The 23,407-nt window shown below is 49.3% G+C and overlaps 1 protein-coding gene across 1 annotated transcript in view; it reads left to right on the top strand.

The window, feature by feature from the left end:
• The window catches only part of LOC135051331 (transient receptor potential cation channel subfamily M member 2-like), a 381,374-nt gene that overhangs the window by 116,135 nt on the left and 241,832 nt on the right, over positions 1 to 23,407 (top strand). The window contains exon 9 of the mRNA XM_063957386.1: positions 17,014 to 17,132. Coding sequence (XP_063813456.1) covers positions 17,014 to 17,132 — 119 coding nt within the window. The remainder of the gene's footprint in view (positions 1 to 17,013; positions 17,133 to 23,407) is intronic.

Here is a 23,407-nt window from a genome sequence, read left to right as displayed (position 1 = left end):
CTGGTGAATAACATTAATGTATTTAGGAGCGTGACGCCCCCACTGTATGGTATAGGCTGGTGAATGACAGTAATGTATACAGGAGCGTGATGCCCCCACTGCATGGTATAGGCTGGTGAATGACAGTAATGTATGCAGGAGCGTGACACTCCAACTGAATGGTATAGGCTGATGAATGACAGCAATGTATACAGGAGCGTGACGCCCCCACTGCATGATATAGGCTGGTGAATGACAGTAATGTATACAGGTGGGTGACGCCCCCACTGCATGGTATAGGCTGGTGAATGACAGTAATGTATGCAGGAGAGTGATGCCCCCACTGCATGGTATATGCTGGTGAATGACAGTAATGCATGCAAGAGCGTGACTCTCCCACTGCATGGTATAGGCTGGTGAATGACAGTAATGCATGCAGGAGCGTGACACCCCCACTGCATGGTATAGGCTGGTGAATGACAGTAATGCATGCAGGAGCGTGACGCTCCCACTGCATGGTATAGGCTGGTGAATGACAGTAATGCATGCAGGAGCGTGACGCTCCCACTGCATGGTATAGGCTGGTGAACGACAGTAATGTATGCAGGAGCGTGACGCCCCCACTGCATGATATAGGCTGGTGAATGAGAGTAATGTATACAGGAGCGTGACGCCCCCACTGCATGGTATAGGCTGGTGAATGAGAGTAATGTTTGCAGGAGCGTGACGCCGCACTGCATGGTATAGACTGGTGAATGACAGTAATGTATGCAGGAGCGTGACGCCCCCACTGCATGGTATAGGCTGGTGAATGACAGTAATGCATGGAGGAGCGTGACGCTCCCACTGCATGGTATAGGCTGGTGAATGACAGTAATGTATGCAGGAGCGTGATGCTTCCACTGCATGGTATAGGTTGGTGAATGACAGTAATGCATGCAGGAGCGTGACGCCCCCACTGCATGGTATAGGCTGGTGAATGACAGTAATGTCTGCAGGAGCGTGATGCTCCAACTGCATGGTATAGGCTGGTGAATGACAGTAATGTATGCAGGAGCGTGATGCTCCCACTGCATGGTATAGGCTGGTGAATGACAGTAATGTATACAGGAGTGTGATGCCCCCCCTGCATGGTATAGGCTGGTGAATGACAGTAATGTATACAGGAGCATGATGCCCCCACTGCATGGTATAGGCTGGTGAATGACATTAATGTATTTAGGAGCGTGACGCCCCCACTGTATGGTATAGGCTGGTGAATGACAGTAATGTATACAGGAGCGTGATGCCCCCACTGCATGGTATAGGCTGGTGAATGACATTAATGTATTTAGGAGCGTGACGCCCCCACTGTATGGTATAGGCTGGTGAATGACAGTAATGTATACAGGAGCATGATGCCCCCACTGCATGGTATAGGCTGGTGAATGACAGTAATGTATGCAGGAGCGTGAAGCCCCCACTGCATGGTATAGGCTGGTGAATGACAGTAATGTGTGCAGGAGCGTGACGCCCCCACTGAATGGTATAGGCTGGTGAATGACAGTAATGTATGAAGGAGAGTGATGCCCCCACTGCATGGTATAGGCTGGTGAATGACAGTAATGTATGAAGGAGAGTGATGCCCCCACTGCATGGTATAGGCTGGTGAATGACAGTAATGTATACAGGAGCGTGACACCCCCACTGCATGGTATAGGCTGGTGAATGACAGTAATGTATGCAGGAGCGTGAAGCCCCCACTGCATGGTATAGGCTGGTGAATGACAGTAATGTATGAAGGAGAGTGACGCCCCCACTGCATGGTATAGGCTGGTGAATGACTGTAATGTATGAAGGAGCGTGACGCCCCCACTGCATGGTATAGGCTGGGGAAGGACAGTAATGTATGCAGGAGCTTGACGCCCCCACTGCATGGTATAGGCTGGGGAAGGACAGTAATGTATGCAGGAGCTTGACGCCCCCACTGCATGGTATAGGCTGGTGAATGACAGGAATGTATACAGGAGCATGATGCCCCCACTGCATGGTATAGGCTGGGGAAGGACAGTAATGTATGCAGGAGCTTGACGCCCCCACTGCATGGTATAGGCTGGTGAATGACAGGAATGTATACAGGAGCATGATGCCCCCACTGCATGGTATAGGCTGGTGAATGACAGTAATGTATACAGGAGCGTGATGCCCCCACTGCATGGTATAGGCTGGTGAATGACAGTAATGTATGAAGGAGAGTGACGCCCCCACTGCATGGTATAGGCTGGTGAATGATAGTAATGTATGCAGGAGCGTGACACCCCCACTGCATGGTATAGGCTGGTGAATGACAGTAATGTATACAGGAGCATGACACCCCCACTGCATGGTATAGGCTGGTGAATAACAGTTATGTATGCAGGAGCGTGACGCCCCCACTGCATGGTATAGGCTGGTGAATGAAAGTAATGTATACAGGAGCGTGACGCCCCCACTGCATGGTATAGGCTGGTGAATGACAGTAATGTATGCAGGAGCGTGACGCCCCCACTGCATGGTATAGGTTGGTGAATGACAGTAATGTATACAGGAGCGTGACGCCCCCACTGCACGGTATAGGCTGGTGAATGACAGTAATGTATACAGGTGGTTGACGCCCCCACTGCACGGTATAGGCTGGTGAATGACAGTAATGTATGCAGGAGTGTGACGCCCCCACTGCATGGTATAGGCTGGTGAATGACAGCAATGTATACAGGAGTGTGACGCCCCCACTGCATGGTATAGGCTGGTGAATGACAGTAATGTATACAGGTTGGTGACGCCCCCACTGCATGGTATAGGCTGGTGAATGACAGTAATGTATGCAGGAGAGTGATGCCCCCACTGCATGGTATATGCTGGTGAATGGCAGTAATGCATGCAGGAGCGTGACGCTCCCACTGCATGGTATAGGCTGGTGAATGACAGTAATGCATGCAGGAGCGTGACACCCTCACTGCATGGTATAGGCTGGTGAATGACAGTAATGTATACAGGTTGGTGACGCCCCCACTGCATGGTATAGGCTGGTGAATGAGAGTAATGTATACAGGAGCGTGACGCCCCCACTGCATGGTATAGGCTGGTGAATGAGAGTAATGTTTGCAGGAGCGTGACGCCCCACTGCATGGTATAGACTGGTGAATGACAGTAATGTATGCAGGAGCATGACACCCCCACTGCATGGTATAGGCTGGTGAATGACAGTAATGCATGCAGGAGCGTGACGCTCCCACTGCATGGTATAGGCTGGTGAATGACAGTAATGTATGCAGGAGCGTGATGCTTCCACTGCATGGTATAGGTTGGTGAATGACAGTAATGCATGAAGGAGCGTGACGCCCCCACTGCATGGTATAGGCTGGTGAATGACAGTAATGTCTGCAGGAGCGTGATGCTCCAACTGCATATTATAGGCTGGTGAATGACAGTAATGTATGCAGGAGCGTGATGCTCCCACTGCATGGTATAGGCTGGTGAATGACAGTAATGTATGCAGGAGCGTGATGCTCCCACTGCATGGTATAGGCTGGTGAATGACAGTAATGTATACAGGAGTGTGATGCCCCCACTGCATGGTATAGGCTGGTGAATGACATTAATGTATTTAGGAGCGTGACGCCCCCACTGTATGGTATAGGCTGTTGAATGACAGTAATGTATACAGGAGCGTGACGCTCCCACTGCATGGTATAGGCTGGTGAATGACAGTAATGCATGCAGGAGCGTGACACCCCCACTGCATGGTATAGGCTGGTGAATGACAGTAATGCATGCAGGAGCGTGACGCTCCCACTGCATGGTATAGGCTGGTAAACGACAGTAATGTATGCAGGAGTGTGACGCCCCCACTGCATGGTATAGGCTGGTGAATGAGAGTAATGTATGCAGGAGCGTGACGCCCCCACTGCATGGTATAGGCTGGTGAATGACAGTAATGTATACAGGAGTGTGATGCCCCCACTGCATGGTATAGGCTGGTGAATGACAGTAATGTATACAGGAGCGTGATGCCCCCACTGCATGGTATAGGCTGGTGAATGACATTAATGTATTTAGGAGCGTGACGCCCCCACTGTATGGTATAGGCTGTTGAATGACAGTAATGTATACAGGAGCGTGATGCCCCCACTGCATGGTATAGGCTGGTGAATGACAGTAATGTATGCAGGAGCGTGATGCCCCCACTGCATGGTATAGGCTGGTGAATGACAGTAACGTATGCAGGAGCGTAATGCTCCCACTGCATGGTATAGGCTGGTGAATGACAGTAATGTATGCAGGAGCGTGATGCTCCCACTGCATGGTATAGGCTGGTGAATGACAGTAATGTATGCAGGAGTGTGACGCCCCCACTGCATGGTATAGGCTGGTGAATGACAGTAATGTGTGCAGGAGTGTGACGTCCCCACTGCATGGTATAGGCTGGTGAATGACATTAATGTATTTAGGAGCGTGACGCCCCCACTGTATGGTATAGGCTGGTGAATGACAGTAATGTATACAGGAGCGTGAAGCGCCCACTGCATGGTATAGGCTGGTGAATGACAGTAATGTGTGCAGGAGCGTGACGCCCCCACTGAATGGTATAGGCTGGTGAATGACAGTAATGTATACAGGAGCGTGACACCCCCACTGCATGGTATAGGCTGGTGAATGACAGTAATGTATGCAGGAGAGTGATGCCCCCACTGCATGGTATAGGCTGGTGAATGACAGTAATGTGTGCAGGAGCGTGATGCCCCCACTGCATGGTATAGGCTGGTGAATGACAGTAATGTATGAAGGAGAGTGATGCCCCCACTGCATGGTATAGGCTGGTGAATGACAGTAATGTATGAAGGAGAGTGATGCCCCCACTGCATGGTATAGGCTGGTGAATGACAGTAATGTATGCAGGAGCGTGACGCCCCCACTGCATGGTATAGGCTGGTGAATGACAGTAATGTATACAGGAGCGTGACGCCCCCACTGCATGGTATAGGCTGGTGTATGACAGTAATGTATACAGGAGCGTGACACCCCCACTGCATGGTATAGGCTGGTGTATGACAGTAATGTATACAGGAGCGTGACACCCCCACTGCATGGTATAGGCTTGTGAATGACAGTAATGTATACAGGAGCGTGATGCCCCCACTGCATGGTATAGGCTGGTGAATGACAGTAATGTATACAGGAGCGTGACGCCCCCACTGCATGGTATAGGCTGGTGAATGACAGTAATGTATGCAGGAGTGTGACGCCCCCACTGCATGGTATAGGCTGGTGAATGACAGTAATGTATACAGGAGCGTGACACCCCCACTGCATGGTATAGGCTGGTGAATGACAGGAATGTATACAGGAGCATGATGCCCCCACTGCATGGTATAGGCTGGTGAATGACAGTAATGTATACAGGAGCGTGATGCCCCCACTGCATGGTATAGGCTGGTGAATGACAGTAATGTATGAAGGAGAGTGACGCCCCCACTGCATGGTATAGGCTGGTGAATAACAGTAATGTATGCAGGAGCGTGACGCCCCCACTGCATGGTATGGGCTGGTGAATGAAAGTAATGTATACAGGAGCGTGACGCCCCCACTGCATGGTATAGGCTGGTGAATAACAGTAATGTATGCAGGAGCGTGACGCCCCCACTGCATGGTATAGGCTGGTGAATGAAAGTAATGTATACAGGAGCGTGACGCCCCCACTGCATGGTATAGGCTGGTGAATGACAGTAATGTATGCAGGAGCGTGACGCCCCCACTGCATGGTATAGGTTGGTGAATGACAGTAATGTATACAGGAGCGTGACGCCCCCACTGCATGGTATAGGCTGGTGAATGACAGTAATGTATGCAGGAGCGTGACGCCCCCACTGCATGGTATAGTTTGGTGAATGACAGTAATGTATACAGGAGCGTGACGCCCCCACTGCACGGTATAGGCTGGTGAATGACAGTAATGTATACAGGTGGTTGACGCCCCCACTGCACGGTATAGGCTGGTGAATGACAGTAATGTATGCAGGAGTGTGACGCCCCCACTGCATGGTATAGGCTGGTGAATGACAGCAATGTATACAGGAGTGTGACGCCCCCACTGCATGATATAGGCTGGTGAATGACAGTAATGTATACAGGTTGGTGACGCCCCCACTGCATGGTATAGGCTGGTGAATGACAGTAATGTATGCAGGAGAGTGATGCCCCCACTGCATGGTATAGGCTGGTGAATGACAGTAATGTATACAGGAGCGTGACGCTCCCACTGCATGGTATAGGCTGGTGAATGACAGTAATGCATGCAGGAGCGTGACACCCTCACTGCATGGTATAGGCTGGTGAATGACAGTAATGTATACAGGTTGGTGACGCCCCCACTGCATGGTATAGGCTGGTGAATGAGAGTAATGTATACAGGAGCGTGACGCCCCCACTGCATGGTATAGGCTGGTGAATGAGAGTAATGTTTGCAGGAGCGTGACGCCCCACTGCATGGTATAGACTGGTGAATGACAGTAATGTATGCAGGAGCATGACACCCCCACTGCATGGTATAGGCTGGTGAATGACAGTAATGCATGCAGGAGCGTGACGCTCCCACTGCATGGTATAGGCTGGTGAATGACAGTAATGTATGCAGGAGCGTGATGCTTCCACTGCATGGTATAGGTTGGTGAATGACAGTAATGCATGAAGGAGCGTGACGCCCCCACTGCATGGTATAGGCTGGTGAATGACAGTAATGTCTGCAGGAGCGTGATGCTCCAACTGCATATTATAGGCTGGTGAATGACAGTAATGTATATAGGAGCGTGATGCTCCCACTGCATGGTATAGGCTGGTGAATGACAGTAATGTATGCAGGAGCGTGATGCTCCCACTGCATGGTATAGGCTGGTGAATGACAGTAATGTATACAGGAGTGTGATGCCCCCACTGCATGGTATAGGCTGGTGAATGACATTAATGTATTTAGGAGCGTGACGCCCCCACTGTATGGTATAGGCTGGTGAATGACAGTAATGCATGCAGGAGCGTGACACCCCCACTGCATGGTATAGGCTGGTGAATGACAGTAATGCATGCAGGAGCGTGACGCTCCCACTGCATGGTGTAGGCTGGTAAACGACAGTAATGTATGCAGGAGTGTGACGCCCCCACTGCATGGTATAGGCTGGTGAATGAGAGTAATGTATGCAGGAGCGTGACGCCCCCACTGCATGGTATAGGCTGGTGAATGACAGTAATGTATACAGGAGTGTGATGCCCCCCCTGCATGGTATAGGCTGGTGAATGACAGTAATGTATACAGGAGCGTGATGCCCCCACTGCATGGTATAGGCTGGTGAATGACATTAATGTATTTAGGAGCGTGACGCCCCCACTGTATGGTATAGGCTGTTGAATGACAGTAATGTATACAGGAGAGTGATGCCCCCACTGCATGGTATAGGCTGGTGAATGACAGTAATGTATGCAGGAGCGTGATGCCCCCACTGCATGGTATAGGCTGGTGAATGACAGTAATGTATGCAGGAGCGTGATGCCCCCACTGCATGGTATAGGCTGGTGAATGACAGTAATGTATGCAGGAGTGTGACGCCCCCCCTGCATGGTATAGGCTGGTGAATGACAGTAATGTATGCAGGAGCGTGATGCCCCCACTGCATGGTATAGGCTGGTGAATGACAGTAATGTGTGCAGGAGCGTGACGCCCCCACTGTATGGTATAGGCTGGTGAATGACATTAATGTATTTAGGAGCGTGACGCCCCCACTGTATGGTATAGGCTGGTGAATGACAGTAATGTATGCAGGAGCGTGAAGCCCCCACTGCATGGTATAGACTGGTGAATGACAGTAATGTATACAGGAGCGTGACGCCCCCACTGCATGGTATAGACTGGTGAATGACAGTAATGTATACAGGAGCGTGACACCCCCACTGCATGGTATAGACTGGTGAATGACAGTAATGTATACAGGAGCGTGACACCCCCACTGCATGGTATAGGCTGGTGAATGACAGTAATGTATGCAGGAGCGTGATGCCCCCACTGCATGGTATAGGCTGGTGAATGACAGTAATGTATACAGGAGCGTGACACCCCCACTGCATGGTATAGACTGGTGAATGACAGTAATGTATACAGGAGCGTGACACCCCCACTGTATGGTATAGGCTGGTGAATGACGGTAATGTATGCAGGAGCGTGACGCCCCCACTGCATGGTATAGGCTGGTGAATGACAGTAATGTATACAGGAGCGTGACACCCCCACTGCATGGTATAGGCTGGTGAATGACAGTAATGTATACAGGAGCGTGGCGCCCCCACTGCATGGTATAGGCTGGTGAATGACAGTAATGTATACAGGAGCGTGATGCCCCCACTGCATGGTATAGACTGGTGAATGACAGTAATGTATACAGGAGCGTGATGCCCCCACTGCATGGTATAGACTGGTGAATGACAGTAATGTATGCTGGAGCGTGACGCCCCCACTGCATGGTATAGGCTGGTGAATGACAGTAATGTATGCTGGAGCGTGACGCCCCCACTGCATGGTATAGGCTGGTGAATGACAGTAATGTGTGCAGGAGCGTGACGCCCCCACTGCATGGTATAGGCTGGTGAATGACAGTAATGTATACAGGAGCGTGGCGCCCCCACTGCATGGTATAGGCTGGTGAATGACAGTAATGTATACAGGAGCGTGATGCCCCCACTGCATGGTATAGGCTGGTGAATGACAGTAATGTATACAGGAGCGTGATGCTCCCACTGCATGGTATAGGCTGGTGAATGACAGTAATGTATGCAGGAGCGTGACACCCCCACTGCATGGTATAGACTGGTGAATGACAGTAATGTATGAAGGAGAGTGACGCCCCCACTGCATGGTATAGGCTGGTGAATGACTGTAATGTATGAAGGAGCGTGACGCCCCCACTGCATGGTATAGGCTGGTGAATGACAGTAATGTATGAAGGAGAGTGACGCCCCCACTGCATGGTATAGGCTGGTGAATGACTGTAATGTATGAAGGAGCGTGACGCCCCCACTGCATGGTATAGGCTGGTGAATGATAGTAATGTATGCAGGAGCGTGACGCCCCCACTGCATGGTATAGGCTGGTGAATGAAAGGAATGTATACAGGAGCATGATGCCCCCACTGCATGGTATAGGCTGGTGAATGACAGTAATGTATACAGGAGCGTGATGCCCCCACTGCATGGTATAGGCTGGTGAATGACAGTAATGTATGAAGGAGAGTGACGCCCCCACTGCATGGTATAGGCTGGTGAATGATAGTAATGTATGCAGGAGCGTGACGCCCCCACTGCATGGTATAGGCTGGTGAATGACAGTAATGTATACAGGAGCATGACACCCCCACTGCATGGTATAGGCTGGTGAATGATAGTAATGTATGCAGGAGCGTGACGCCCCCACTGCATGGTATAGGCTGGTGAATGACAGTAATGTATACAGGAGCATGACACCCCCACTGCATGGTATAGGCTGGTGAATGACAGTAATGTATGCAGGAGCGTGACGCCCCCACTGCATGGTATAGGCTGGTGAATGAAAGTAATGTATACAGGAGCGTGACACCCCCACTGCATGGTATAGGCTGGTGAATGACAGTAATGTATGCAGGAGCGTGACGCCCCCACTGCATGGTATAGGTTGGTGAATGACAGTAATGTATACAGGAGCGTGACGCCCCCACTGCACGGTATAGGCTGGTGAATGACAGTAATGTATACAGGTGGTTGACGCCCCCACTGCACGGTATAGGCTGGTGAATGACAGTAATGTATGCAGGAGTGTGACGCCCCCACTGCATGGTATAGGCTGGTGAATGACAGCAATGTATACAGGAGTGTGACGCCCCCACTGCATGATATAGGCTGGTGAATGACAGTAATGTATACAGGTTGGTGACGCCCCCACTGCATGGTATAGGCTGGTGAATGACAGTAATGTATGCAGGAGAGTGATGCCCCCACTGCATGGTATATGCTGGTGAATGACAGTAATGCATGCAGGAGCGTGACGCTCCCACTGCATGGTATAGGCTGGTGAATGACAGTAATGCATGCAGGAGCGTGACACCCTCACTGCATGGTATAGGCTGGTGAATGACAGTAATGTATACAGGTTGGTGACGCCCCCACTGCATGGTATAGGCTGGTGAATGAGAGTAATGTATACAGGAGCGTGACGCCCCCACTGCATGGTATAGGCTGGTGAATGAGAGTAATGTTTGCAGGAGCGTGACGCCCCACTGCATGGTATAGACTGGTGAATGACAGTAATGTATGCAGGAGCATGACACCCCCACTGCATGGTATAGGCTGGTGAATGACAGTAATGCATGCAGGAGCGTGACGCTCCCACTGCATGGTATAGGCTGGTGAATGACAGTAATGTATGCAGGAGCGTGATGCTTCCACTGCATGGTATAGGTTGGTGAATGACAGTAATGCATGAAGGAGCGTGACGCCCCCACTGCATGGTATAGGCTGGTGAATGACAGTAATGTCTGCAGGAGCGTGATGCTCCAACTGCATATTATAGGCTGGTGAATGACAGTAATGTATGCAGGAGCGTGATGCTCCCACTGCATGGTATAGGCTGGTGAATGACAGTAATGTATGCAGGAGCGTGATGCTCCCACTGCATGGTATAGGCTGGTGAATGACAGTAATGTATACAGGAGTGTGATGCCCCCACTGCATGGTATAGGCTGGTGAATGACATTAATGTATTTAGGAGCGTGACGCCCCCACTGTATGGTATAGGCTGGTGAATGACAGTAATGTATACAGGAGCGTGATGCTCCCACTGCATGGTATAGGCTGGTGAATGACAGTAATGCATGCAGGAGCGTGACGCTCCCACTGCATGGTATAGGCTGGTAAACGACAGTAATGTATGCAGGAGTGTGACGCCCCCACTGCATGGTATAGGCTGGTGAATGACAGTAATGTATGCAGGAGCATGACGCCCCCACTGCATGGTATAGGCTGGTGAATGACAGTAATGTATGCAGGAGCGTGACGCCCCCACTGCATGGTATAGGCTGGTGAATGACAGTAATGTATACAGGAGTGTGATGCCCCCCCTGCATGGTATAGGCTGGTGAATGACAGTAATGTATACAGGAGCGTGATGCCCCGACTGCATGGTATAGGCTGGTGAATGACATTAATGTATTTAGGAGCGTGACGCCCCCACTGTATGGTATAGGCTGGTGAATGACAGTAATGTATACAGGAGCGTGATGCCCCCACTGCATGGTATGGGCTGGTGAATGACAGTAATGTATGCAGGAGCTAGATGCCCCCACTGCATGGTATAGGCTGGTGAATGACAGTAATGTAAGCAGGAGCGTGATGCCCCCACTGTATGGTATAGGCTGGTGAATGACAGTAATGTATGCAGGAGCGTGAAGCCCCCACTGCATGGTATAGGCTGGTGAATGACAGTAATGTATACAGGTGGGTGATGCCCCCACTGCATGGTATAGGCTGGTGAATGACAGTAATGCATGCAGGAGCGTGATGCCCCCACTGCATGGTATAGGCTGGTGAATGACAGTAATGTATGCAGGAGAGTGACGCCCCCACTGCCTGGTATAGGCTGGTGAATGACAGTAATGTATGTAGGAGCGTGACGCCCCCACTGCATGGTATAGGCTGGTGAATGACAGTAATGTATACAGGTGGGTGATGCCCCCACTGCATGGTATAGGCTGGTGAATGACAGTAATGTATGCAGGAGAGTGACGCCCCCACTGCCTGGTATAGGCTAGTGAATGACAGTAATGTATACAGGTGGGTGATGCCCCCACTGCATGGTATAGGCTGGTGAATGACAGTAATGTATGCAGGAGAGTGACGCCCCCACTGCCTGGTATAGGCTAGTGAATGACAGTAATGTATGCAGGTGGGTGATGCCCCCACTGCATGGTATAGGCTGGTGAATGACAGTAATGTATGCAGGAGAGTGACGCCCCCACTGCCTGGTATAGGCTAGTGAATGACAGTAATGTATGCAGGAGCGTGACGCCCCCACTGCATGGTATAGGCTGGTGAATGACAGTAATGTATGTAGGAGCGTGACGCCCCCACTGCATGGTATAGGCTGGTGAATGACAGTAATGTATGCAGGAGCGTGATGCCCCCACTGCATGGTATAGGCTGGTGAATGACAGTAATGTATGCAGGAGCGTGATGCCCCCACTGCATGGTATAGGCTGGTGAATGACAGTAATGTATGCAGGAGCGTGATGTCCCCACTGCATGGTATAGGCTGGTGAATGACAGTACTGCATGCAAGAGCGTGACACCCCCACTGCATGTTATAAGCTGGTGAATGACAGTAATGTATACAGGAGCGTGACACCCCCACTGCATGGTATAGGCTGGTGAATGACAGTAATGTATGCAGGAGCGTGACGCCCCCACTGCATGGTATAGGCTGGTGAATGACAGTAATGTATGCAGGAGCGTGACACCTCCACTGCATAGTATAGGCTGGTGAATGACAGTAATGTATACAGGAGCGTGATGCCCCCACTGCATGGTATAGGCTGGTGAATGACAGTAATGTATACAGGAGCGTGATGCCCCCACTGCATGGTATAGGCTGGTGAATGACAGTAATGTATGCAGGAGCATGACGCCCCCACTGCATGGTATAGGCTGGTGAATGACAGTAATGTATACAGGAGCGTGACGCCCCCACTGCATGGTATAAGCTGGTGAATGACAGTAATGTATGCAGGAGCGTGACGCCCACACTACTTGGTATAGGCTGGTGAATGACAGTAATGTATACAGGAGCGTGATGCCCCCACTGCATGGTATAGGCTGGTGAATGACAATAATGTATGCAGGAGCGTGACGCCCCCACTGCATGGTATAGGCTGGTGAATGAAAGTAATGTATGCAGGAGCGTGATGCCCCCACTGCATGGTATAGGCTGGTGAATGACAGTAATGTATGCAGGAGCGTGATGCCCCCACTGCATGGTATAGGCTGGTGAATGACAGTAATGTTTACAGGAGCGTGACGCCCCCACTGCATGGTATAGGCTGGTGAATGACAGTAATGTATGCAGGAGCGTGACACACCCACTGCATGGTATAGGCTGGTGAATGACAGTAATGTATGCAGGAGAGTGACGCCCCCACTGCCTGGTATAGGCTGGTGAATGACAGTAATGTATACAGGAGCGTGACGCCCCCACTGCATGGTATAGGCTGGTGAATGACAGTAATGTATACAGGAGCGTGATGCCCCCACTGCATGGTATAGGCTGGTGAATGACCGTAATGTATGCAGGAGTGTGACGCCCCCACTTCATGGAAAAGGCTGATGAATGACAGTAATGTATGCTTGACCGTGACGCCCCCACTGCATGGTATAGGCTGGTGAATGACAGTAATGTTTACAGGAGCGTGACGCCCCCACTGCATGGTATAGGCTGGTGAATGACAGTAATGTATGCAGGAGCGTGACACACCCACTGCATGGTATAGGCTGGTGAATGACAGTAATGTATGCAGGAGAGTGACGCCCCCACTGCCTGGTATAGGCTAGTGAATGACAGTAATGTATGCAGGAGCGTGACGCCCCCACTGCATGGTATAGGCTGGTGAATGACAGTAATGTATGTAGGAGCGTGACGCCCCCACTGCATGGTATAGGCTGGTGAATGACAGTAATGTATGCAGGAGCGTGATGCCCCCACTGCATGGTATAGGCTGGTGAATGACAGTAATGTATGCAGGAGCGTGATGCCCCCACTGCATGGTATAGGCTGGTGAATGACAGTAATGTATGTAGGAGCGTGACGCCCCCACTGCATGGTATAGGCTAGTGAATGACAGTAATGTATGCAGGAGCGTGATGCCCCCACTGCATGGTATAGGCTGGTGAATGACAGTAATGTATGCAGGAGCGTGATGCCCCCACTGCATGGTATAGGCTGGTGAATGACAGTAATGTATGCAGGAGCGTGATGTCCCCACTGCATGGTATAGGCTGGTGAATGACAGTACTGCACGCAAGAGCGTGACACCCCCACTGCATGTTATAAGCTGGTGAATGACAGTAATGTATACAGGATCGTGACACCCCCACTGCATGGTATAGGCTGGTGAAAGACAGTAATGTATGCAGGAGCGTGACGTCCCCACTGCATGGTATAGGCTGGTGAATGACAGTAATGTATACAGGAGCGTGACGCCCCCACTGCATGGTATAGGCTGGTGAATGACAGTAATGTATGCAGGAGCGTGACGCCCCCACTGCATGGTATAGGCTGGTGAATGACAGTAATGTATGCAGGAGTGTGACGCCCCCACTGCATGGTATAGGCTGGTGAATGACAGTAATGTATGCAGGAGCGTGACGCCCCCACTGCATGGTATAGGCTGGTGAATGACAGTAATGTATACAGGAGCGTGACGCTCCCACTGCATGGTATAGGCTGGGGAATGAAAGTAATGTATACAGGAGCGTGACACCCCCACTGCATGGTATAGGCTGGTGAATGACAGTAATGTATGCAGTAGCGTGATGCCCCCACTGCATGGTATAGGCTGGTGAATGACAGTAATGTATGCAGGAGCGTGACGCCCCCACTGCATGGTATAGGCTGGTGAATGACAGTAATGTATGCAGGAGCGTGACGCCCCCACTGCATGGTATAGGTTGGTGAATGACAGTAATGTATACAGGAGCGTGACACCCCCACTGCATGGTATAGGCTGGTGAATGACAGTAATGTATGCAGGAGCGTGATGTCCCCACTGCATGGTATAGGCTGGTGAATGACAGTACTGCATGCAAGAGCGTGACACCCCCATTGCATGTTATAAGCTGGTGAATGACAGTAATGTATACAGGATCGTGACACCCCCACTGCATGGTATAGGCTGGTGAATGACAGTAATGTATGCAGGAGCGTGACGCCCCCACTGCATGGTATAGGCTGGTGAATGACAGTAATGTATACAGGAGCGTGACGCCCCCACTGCATGGTATAGGCTGGTGAATGACAGTAATGTATACAGGAGCGTGATGCCCCCACTGCATGGTATAGGCTGGTGAATGACAGTAATGTATGCAGGAGCGTGATGTCCCCACTGCATGGTATAGGCTGGTGAATGACAGTACTGCACGCAAGAGCGTGACACCCCCACTGCATGTTATAAGCTGGTGAATGACAGTAATGTATACAGGATCGTGACACCCCCACTGCATGGTATAGGCTGGTGAAAGACAGTAATGTATGCAGGAGCGTGACGTCCCCACTGCATGGTATAGGCTGGTGAATGACAGTAATGTATACAGGAGCGTGACGCCCCCACTGCATGGTATAGGCTGGTGAATGACAGTAATGTATGCAGGAGCGTGACGCCCCCACTGCATGGTATAGGCTGGTGAATGACAGTAATGTATGCAGGAGCGTGACGTCCCCACTGCATGGTATAGGCTGGTGAATGACAGTAATGTATACAGGAGCGTGACACCCCCACTGCATGGTATAGGCTGGTGAATGACAGTAATGTATGCAGGAGCGTGACACCCCCACTGCATGGCATAGGCTGGTGAATGACAGTAATGTATACAGGAGCGTGACGACTCCACTGCATGGTATAGGCTGGTGAATGACAGTTATGTATGCAGGAGCGTGATGCTTCCACTGCATGGTATAGGCTGGTGAATGACAGTAATGCATACAGGAGTGTGACGCCCCCACTGCATGGTATAGGCTGGTGAATGACAGTAATGTATGCAGGAGCGTGACGCCCCCACTGCATGGTATAGGCTGGTGAATGACAGTAATGTATACAGGAGCGTGACGCTCCCACTGCATGGTATAGGCTGGGGAATGAAAGTAATGTATACAGGAGCGTGACACCCCCACTGCATGGTATAGGCTGGTGAATGACAGTAATGTATGCAGGAGCGTGATGCCCCCACTGCATGGTATAGGCTGGTGAATGACAGTAATGTATGCAGGAGCGTGACGCCCCCACTGCATGGTATAGGCTGGTGAATGACAGTAATGTATGCAGGAGCGTGACGCCCCCACTGCATGGTATAGGTTGGTGAATGACAGTAATGTATACAGGAGCGTGACACCCCCACTGCATGGTATAGGCTGGTGAATGACAGTAATGTATGCAGGAGCGTGATGTCCCCACTGCATGGTATAGGCTGGTGAATGACAGTACTGCATGCAAGAGCGTGACACCCCCATTGCATGTTATAAGCTGGTGAATGACAGTAATGTATACAGGATCGTGACACCCCCACTGCATGGTATAGGCTGGTGAATGACAGTAATGTATGCAGGAGCGTGACGCCCCCACTGCATGGTATAGGCTGGTGAATGACAGTAATGTATACAGGAGCGTGACGCCCCCACTGCATGGTATAGGCTGGTGAATGACAGTAATGTATACAGGAGCGTGATGCCCCCACTGCATGGTATAGGCTGGTGAATGACAGTAATGTATGCAGGAGCGTGACGTCCTCACTGCATGGTATAGGCTGGTGAATGACAGTAATGTATGCAGGAGCGTGACGCCCCCACTGCATGGTATAGGCTGGTGAATGACAGTAATGTATACAGGAGCGTGACGACTCCACTGCATGGTATAGGCTGGTGAATGACAGTTATGTATGCAGGAGCGTGATGCTTCCACTGCATGGTATAGGCTGGTGAATGACAGTAATGCATACAGGAGCGTGATGCCCCCACTGCATGGTATAGGCTGGTGAATGACGGTGATATTGCGGAGCGTGACGCACCCACTGCATGGTATAGGCTGGTGAATGATGGTGATATTGCGGAGCGTGACGCCCCCACTGTATGGTATAGGCTGGTGAATGACAGTAATGTCGCTGAGCTGTGTGTCAGGGAATGACTGGTCTGTGTCACTGAGGTAGAGTAATGATTATGGAAACTGACTGATGGTCATTGTCTGGCAGCGTCTCACAGTGATGATGGAGGACAGGAGAATTGGGACCATCAGCTGAAACTCGCTGTGTCCTGGAATCGGGCAGATATTGCAGAGATGCAGATATTTACTGATGACAGGACCTGGAAGGTAAGATCTCCATATAATCCTCACACCTGGGGCTAGATGTAATAATGTGCGATATTTCAGGTGTAATGTGTGTAAGTGGCGCTCCTGTGCAGCGTATTATGAATAATGAAGACTACGGTGCAGCATAATATGAATTGGTATTATTTTGTGGTCACGCCCCTTCACTGCCCCCATCGTATCAGAGCGCAGTGCGGCAGATGTATTGCATGATGAGAATTCAGAAGGAAATGTGATCTCCGACCCTCAGACATAGAGCAGCACATTATAGGTCTCTAGTTATCATACATAGCAGGAGGGAAAGAGGAGCAGGAGGAATAAAGTAGTATGTTAGGGTCAGGCTGTGTGTGTGGGTGGGTGGGGGAGGGGGGGGGGGGGGATGTCATCTCCAAGCACCGGCACCTGTGAGCAGTGTGAATGTCACTGACCCAGGAATAACCTGGATCGGCACTGTGGAGAGAGGGGGTCTGTCCCGGGTCTGAACCGGTTTGGAACTGTGATCCAAATCTTAGGTCCGAGCCGGGTTTTCAGTGGGAAAAGGATATGTCAGCATAGCTGTCAGCTTGTAATGTTAGTGATGGGTGAGGAGTGCTGTGCTGGGTGTAGGGTGCTGTGCTGGGAGAGGGGTGCTGTGCTGGGTGTGGGGTGCTGTGCTGGGTGAGGGGTGCTATGATGGATGTGGGGTGCTGTGCTGGGTGAGGGGTGCTGTGCTATGCTGGGTGTGGGGTACTGTGCTGGTTGAGGGGTGTGGTGGTGGAAGAGTGGTGCTGTCTTATGCTGGGTAAGGGGTGCCGTGCTAGGAGAGGAGTCCCCATGCTGGGTGAGGGGTGCTGTGATGGAAGAGGGGTGCTGTGCTAAGAGGGGGGCTACAGTAGTTGACAAATGCTGTGCTGGGTAAGGGGTGCTGTGCTCGAAGAGGGGTGCTGTGTTATGCTGGATAAGGGGTGCTGTGCTAGAAGAGGGGTGCTGTGCTTGAAGAGGGGTACTGGGTGGCAGGTGCTGTGCTGGAAGTTGGGTGGTGGGTGAGGGGTGTTGTGCTGGAAGAGGAGTGCTGTTTTTATTCTGGGTAAAGGGTGCTGTGTTAGGAGATGGGTGCTGGGTGACAGGTGCCGTGCTGGAAGAGGGGTGCTGGGTGAGGGATGCTGTGCTTGTTGAGGAGTGCGGTGCTATGCTGGATGTGGGGTGCTGTGCTGAGTGAGGGGTGTTATGCTAGTTAAGGGGTGCTCTGATATGGTGGGTGTGGGGTACTGTGCTGGGAGAAGGGTACTGTGCCAGTTGAGGGATGCTGTACTAGTTGAGCGGTGCTGTGCTATGCTGGGTGTGAGGTGCTGTGCTGGGTAAGGGGTGCTGTGCTATGCTGGGTGTGAGGTGCTGTGCTGGGTAAGGGGTGCTGTGCTATTCAGGGTGAGGGGTGCTGTGATAGTTAAGGGGTGCTTTGCTATGCTAGGTGAGGGGTGCTGTGACAGTTGAGGGGTGCTTTGCTATGCTGGGTGTGGGGTACTGTGCTGGGTAAGGGGTGCTGTGCTATGCTGGGTGAGGGGTGCTGTGCTATGCTGGGTGTGAGGTGCTGTGCTGGGTAAGGGTGCTGTGCTATGCTGGGTGAGGGGTGCTGTGATAGTTGAGGGGTGCTTTGCTATGCTGGTTGAGAGGTGCTGTTCTAGTTGAGGGGTGCTGTGCTATGCTGGGTGTGGGGTACGGTGCTGGGTAAGGGGTGCTGTGCTATTTGAGGGGTGTTTTGCTATGCTGGGTGTGGGGTACTGTGCTATGCTGAGTGAGGGGTGCTAGTTGAGGGGTGCTGTGCTATGATGGGTGTGGGGTGCTGTACTATGCTGGGTGAGGGGTGCTGTGCTAGTTGAGGGGTGCTTTGCTATGCTGGGTGTGGGGTGCTGTGCTGGGAGAGGGGTGCTGTGAGGGGAGGGGCTTGGGTGCTGTGAGGGGAGACTGTGCCCTATAGACTGCCTTCTGAGGTTGGGGTATGAGGTACTTTCTCTGCATTCTAGTTACAGCAGTGTGCTGTGAGGGTAGAGAGGTGTCTGGGATTATCTGCTGGTTAGGGTCAGGTCTGCACACATGAGATGCAGCTGAAGAGGGGACCGCGCTGTGTCACTCATATGATGCAGGTGCAGCCATGACGCTTGTGTCCACCTGTAATGGGAACTGAGCGCAATGCTGAATCCCTCCCATAATCTCCCGGAGAAAAGAGGGAAATTACCAGTACAATCGTTCTAATGAGGTCAGTAATAACCTTCCAACCAGTTACCAGGTGCGGGGAAATATTTGGTAGGATCCAACCAACTAAGGGGGTTATTTACCCGATATTCATCAGGGTTTCTTTTTAAATTATTTTATCTGGTTCAATTTGGTGAAACACATATTTACTAACGGATGATTTTTTATATTCATTGTGAAATGTTACAGTAAACCTGAAGTTACACACCCGCTGGGAGTGTCGCACATGACCGCACCTCGCACACCTGAGTGATAGGTGATTGTACTGTGGCGCTGCGTACAACCCCCATACAGTACAGTAAATGTGGGTTTCAGCACCGGAGACCCAGCACCCACTTGAACAGGATAAAAATGAAGAAAATTGATCTTTAGTAAATAACCCCCTGATTGTCTCACACTCAGTGCCCTCAGTCATCAGATATAACGGGACTCATAAATATCCATAAAGTTCTCATGTAACCCGTGTATGTCCGGCGTGTCATATACTGTATGTGCAAGAATGAATTTCTAATACCAGCCAATGGCATTATGCCTGAGCTGCTGCAGAGTCTCGCACCAGACAGCGCTGAATAAACCTGTAATTCTCGTCCTACAAAGGTGAAGGTTGCATCAAACACTTATAATGTCATGAATCAAAATTTCCTCCCTCTGTCATCATAGATCAGTTGTTATTTATACCTTGGATGAGGTTGTACCTACATACCCTCTGTCTCGTGTCACAAGAGCTATAGGGCACTGGGTCTTCTGGATAGGGGCATGCTGTGCTTATGGCAAAGACAGAAATTGAGTTCCAATCCTGCGCCCAGGTGCCTGAACAGGGATGGAGATCGTGAGTGTGCACTTATTGATCCAGCTGTCCATGGACCACACTTTCTGTGAAACTGGTGGCGACAGTGCGATTGTCTACGTCAGCGGTTCTCAACTGCGGTTCTCAAGTACCCCCAACAGTTCATGTTTTCCAGGTCACCCATAGGTGTAGCAAATTTTTTCACTTGTAATCCTGTGAGGAGACCTGGAAAACATGAACTGTTGGGGGTACTTGAGGACCGCGGTTGAGAATTACTGGTCTACTACTTGTAGGCATGTGAGCTGACTTTGTGGCTCAGTCGTAGCACATTGCAATACGTGTGGCTGATAATCATTTGTAGATACAATTAGGCGAGTCATTGGACTGTGCATACTTACTGTACATACCTAGCATTACCCAGATGACATGGATCCTTTCCAGATTCTCCCTGTGCAGCCCTAGATAAAGATGGTTGTTATTATGCATTATTAATAATTATTTATATAGTGCCAGCAAATACCATTGCACTTTACAATTGTGATCAAAATATTAAGTACTGAAACAAGACAGGGTAAGAAAAAGACAGACATAGAGGTGTGAGGAGGTGTTTCCAGAGAACTCATGAGGGTCTGGAGACTAGAGGAGAGTCTTGTGAGTGGGAGGGCATTGCACAGGGTGGCTTATGTAACCATAAATGGGAGCAGGGCATTAGTGTACAGTAGGTGAGAGACTCTAACAGTGTAGGAATGGGGCATTAAGGGCCCACCAGGAAAATGCAATGGCAGTAGCCCACTGATGGGGTCATCACACAAAGGACATAGCATAATTCCCATGCCCAATTAAGTGTAATACGTTTTATCTGTGCCTCATTAACTCTAATAACAATAATCTGTAAATGCTTTTATAGAATAATAATGATTTTGCCACTTTTAGTTTAATAATATAATCTGTACCCCCTTTTTACTACTAGTAATATGTGCCCCTATAAATAATAGTAATAATATGTGCCCCGGGATGCAGTCAATTGGTGTCGGGATTTTGAACGTCTGGATTTTGATTGGAGGTATTTCATACCGATCCCTGTGCCCCTTATAGTAACAGTAATAATATGTGCCCCTCTTAGTACAATAATAATAGTAATAATTTGTACCCCTTATAGTAATAGTAATAATATGTGCCCCTCTTAGTACAATAATAATAGTAATAATTTGTACCCCCTATAGTAACAGTAATAATATGTGCCCCTCTTAGTACAATAATAATAATAATAATAATAATTTGTACCCCTTATAGTAATAGTAATAATATGTGCCCCTCTTAGAATAATAGTAATAATAATAATAGTAATAATAATAATAATAATAATAATAGTAATAATATGTGCCCCCATAATAATACTAATAATATGTACCCCTAAAAAGAATAGGAATAATATGTGCCTATAATAATAATAATAATAATAATAATAATAATAATAATAATAGTATATGCTGCTTTAGTTTTTGATACAAAGGCAGGATGTAATGAGAGTTGAGTTTAGCATCTGTGAAGTATGATTAGCATCAAACTTGTACATTATACTGTGCGACTGTTTCCTGGACCTCAGCCAATGTAATGGTGTGCATCTTTTGAGCTCTGAATACAAATTTGATCCGACTTCTGGCGAGATTTAGACCAGGGAGCATCCGACTAGCCACTACTAGTATAACAGTTGTACAGTGAGATAGAAAGTCACCCATTGGCACCCAAAAGTCCCATGATTGAAGCAACACACCCCCTATATTAACCCCAGTCCTCCAGCTCCCGCTGATTACAATGACATGCAGCATGGCTATATTCTGTGTGTAATTGCAGCTGTATCACATACTGTACCTAGTATTGTTACAGTGTTTGGCAGGAAAACACTGTACAAAGGTGATCAAGCCCTATTGTGGGTGAAACGTACGTTCGACAGATGTCACTCTGACGTCACATCCGGTATTCCATGCAGCGCACACGGACCAGACGCATTTAACACGGGAACAGCTGAGAAGAGGGAGAGACACCATCACACAATAAGGTATTCTGGCGTTCTCTCATTGGGGAGCAGCAGCGGAGGTCGCTCTGCAATGACCACAGGGTTATGAGAGCAGCCAGTACTGACTGCACCCCAACAGCAGAAACGCTGCTTCCTCTTTCCAACTAGTGACATCCAATTAACACATGGGAAGGCAGTAGAGGTAACTGGATAGTCTTTACTGCTTTCAGTTACTCACATAGGAAGTTATACTGGTTGTAGCTAATGTGTACATATCTGTCACTTATACCCCTTTTCCACCTGAGTACCTGGTCCGATCCAGGATGTTTAACCCGGCTACAACCCATGTGGGCCATGCCATTTCCACATGGGTTATTCCCGTGTCGGATCTGTTTCTACATAACCTGGGTAAGCTCTGTAAAAGCTATTGCTGTCACTCGTTACCAGGGCCTGAAAACACGGGTAATGACCGTTTCCACTGCACAATTACCCGGGTCATTACCGTGTTACTGTGTTCAACCCAGGTAGCTCCCCATTTAGGATTCCAGGGTCACTCAACCCGTATTGAGCTGTTTCCACCTACTAAAAACCCATGTTGATGCGTGCCCCCGTGCAAAAACACGGGTACATTTAGCTAGTGGAAAAGGGGTATTAGTGTGTCAATACAAAACCATTGTGGGTATATTTTCCACTCAGTGTGCACAGACACGCTATATTTTGTGTGTGAATACCAAAAAATCTGTGTGTCTCTATCTGTACTCAGACACAGATAAAAGTGTTTCATACTGTATATATTTCTCTTTGATCTTTATTTGGTAAACTTGATAAAAAATGATAAGATAAACAAGTAATTCCTGTTACCAAATATGCCTTATAGAGGTTTATAGCAATATCTATTTCTGATACAATCCTCTATACAAACTCATATCTCACCTGATTGATTACCTGCATACTTAATTTATTACATACTCAATACAGTATAATAGGTACGAGGACAATTATTTCTAGTTAATTTTATTTTAACTTACTCCCTAAATAAGGGACAATAAAGAGTTTTTTGAGGGTATTTTATACCCAACCCTATACACGATTTTAATATATACCTATTAAAAGTTGTTTTAATTTAATTATAATAAAGATTGCCCCCACAAAGAGGCAAATCTTCCTATTTTCCTGCTCCTTTACGGGAAAACCTCTGTTTTTGAATTAATTATCAATTTCCTCAGGGGAGCACCACCAACATAG

The sequence above is a fragment of the Pseudophryne corroboree genome, chromosome 2 (assembly GCF_028390025.1).
Source record: "Pseudophryne corroboree isolate aPseCor3 chromosome 2, aPseCor3.hap2, whole genome shotgun sequence".
Taxonomy (NCBI): domain Eukaryota; kingdom Metazoa; phylum Chordata; class Amphibia; order Anura; family Myobatrachidae; genus Pseudophryne; species Pseudophryne corroboree.
Note: the sequence above shows the minus strand (reverse complement) of the source record. Positions and strands in the feature narration are given on the sequence as shown.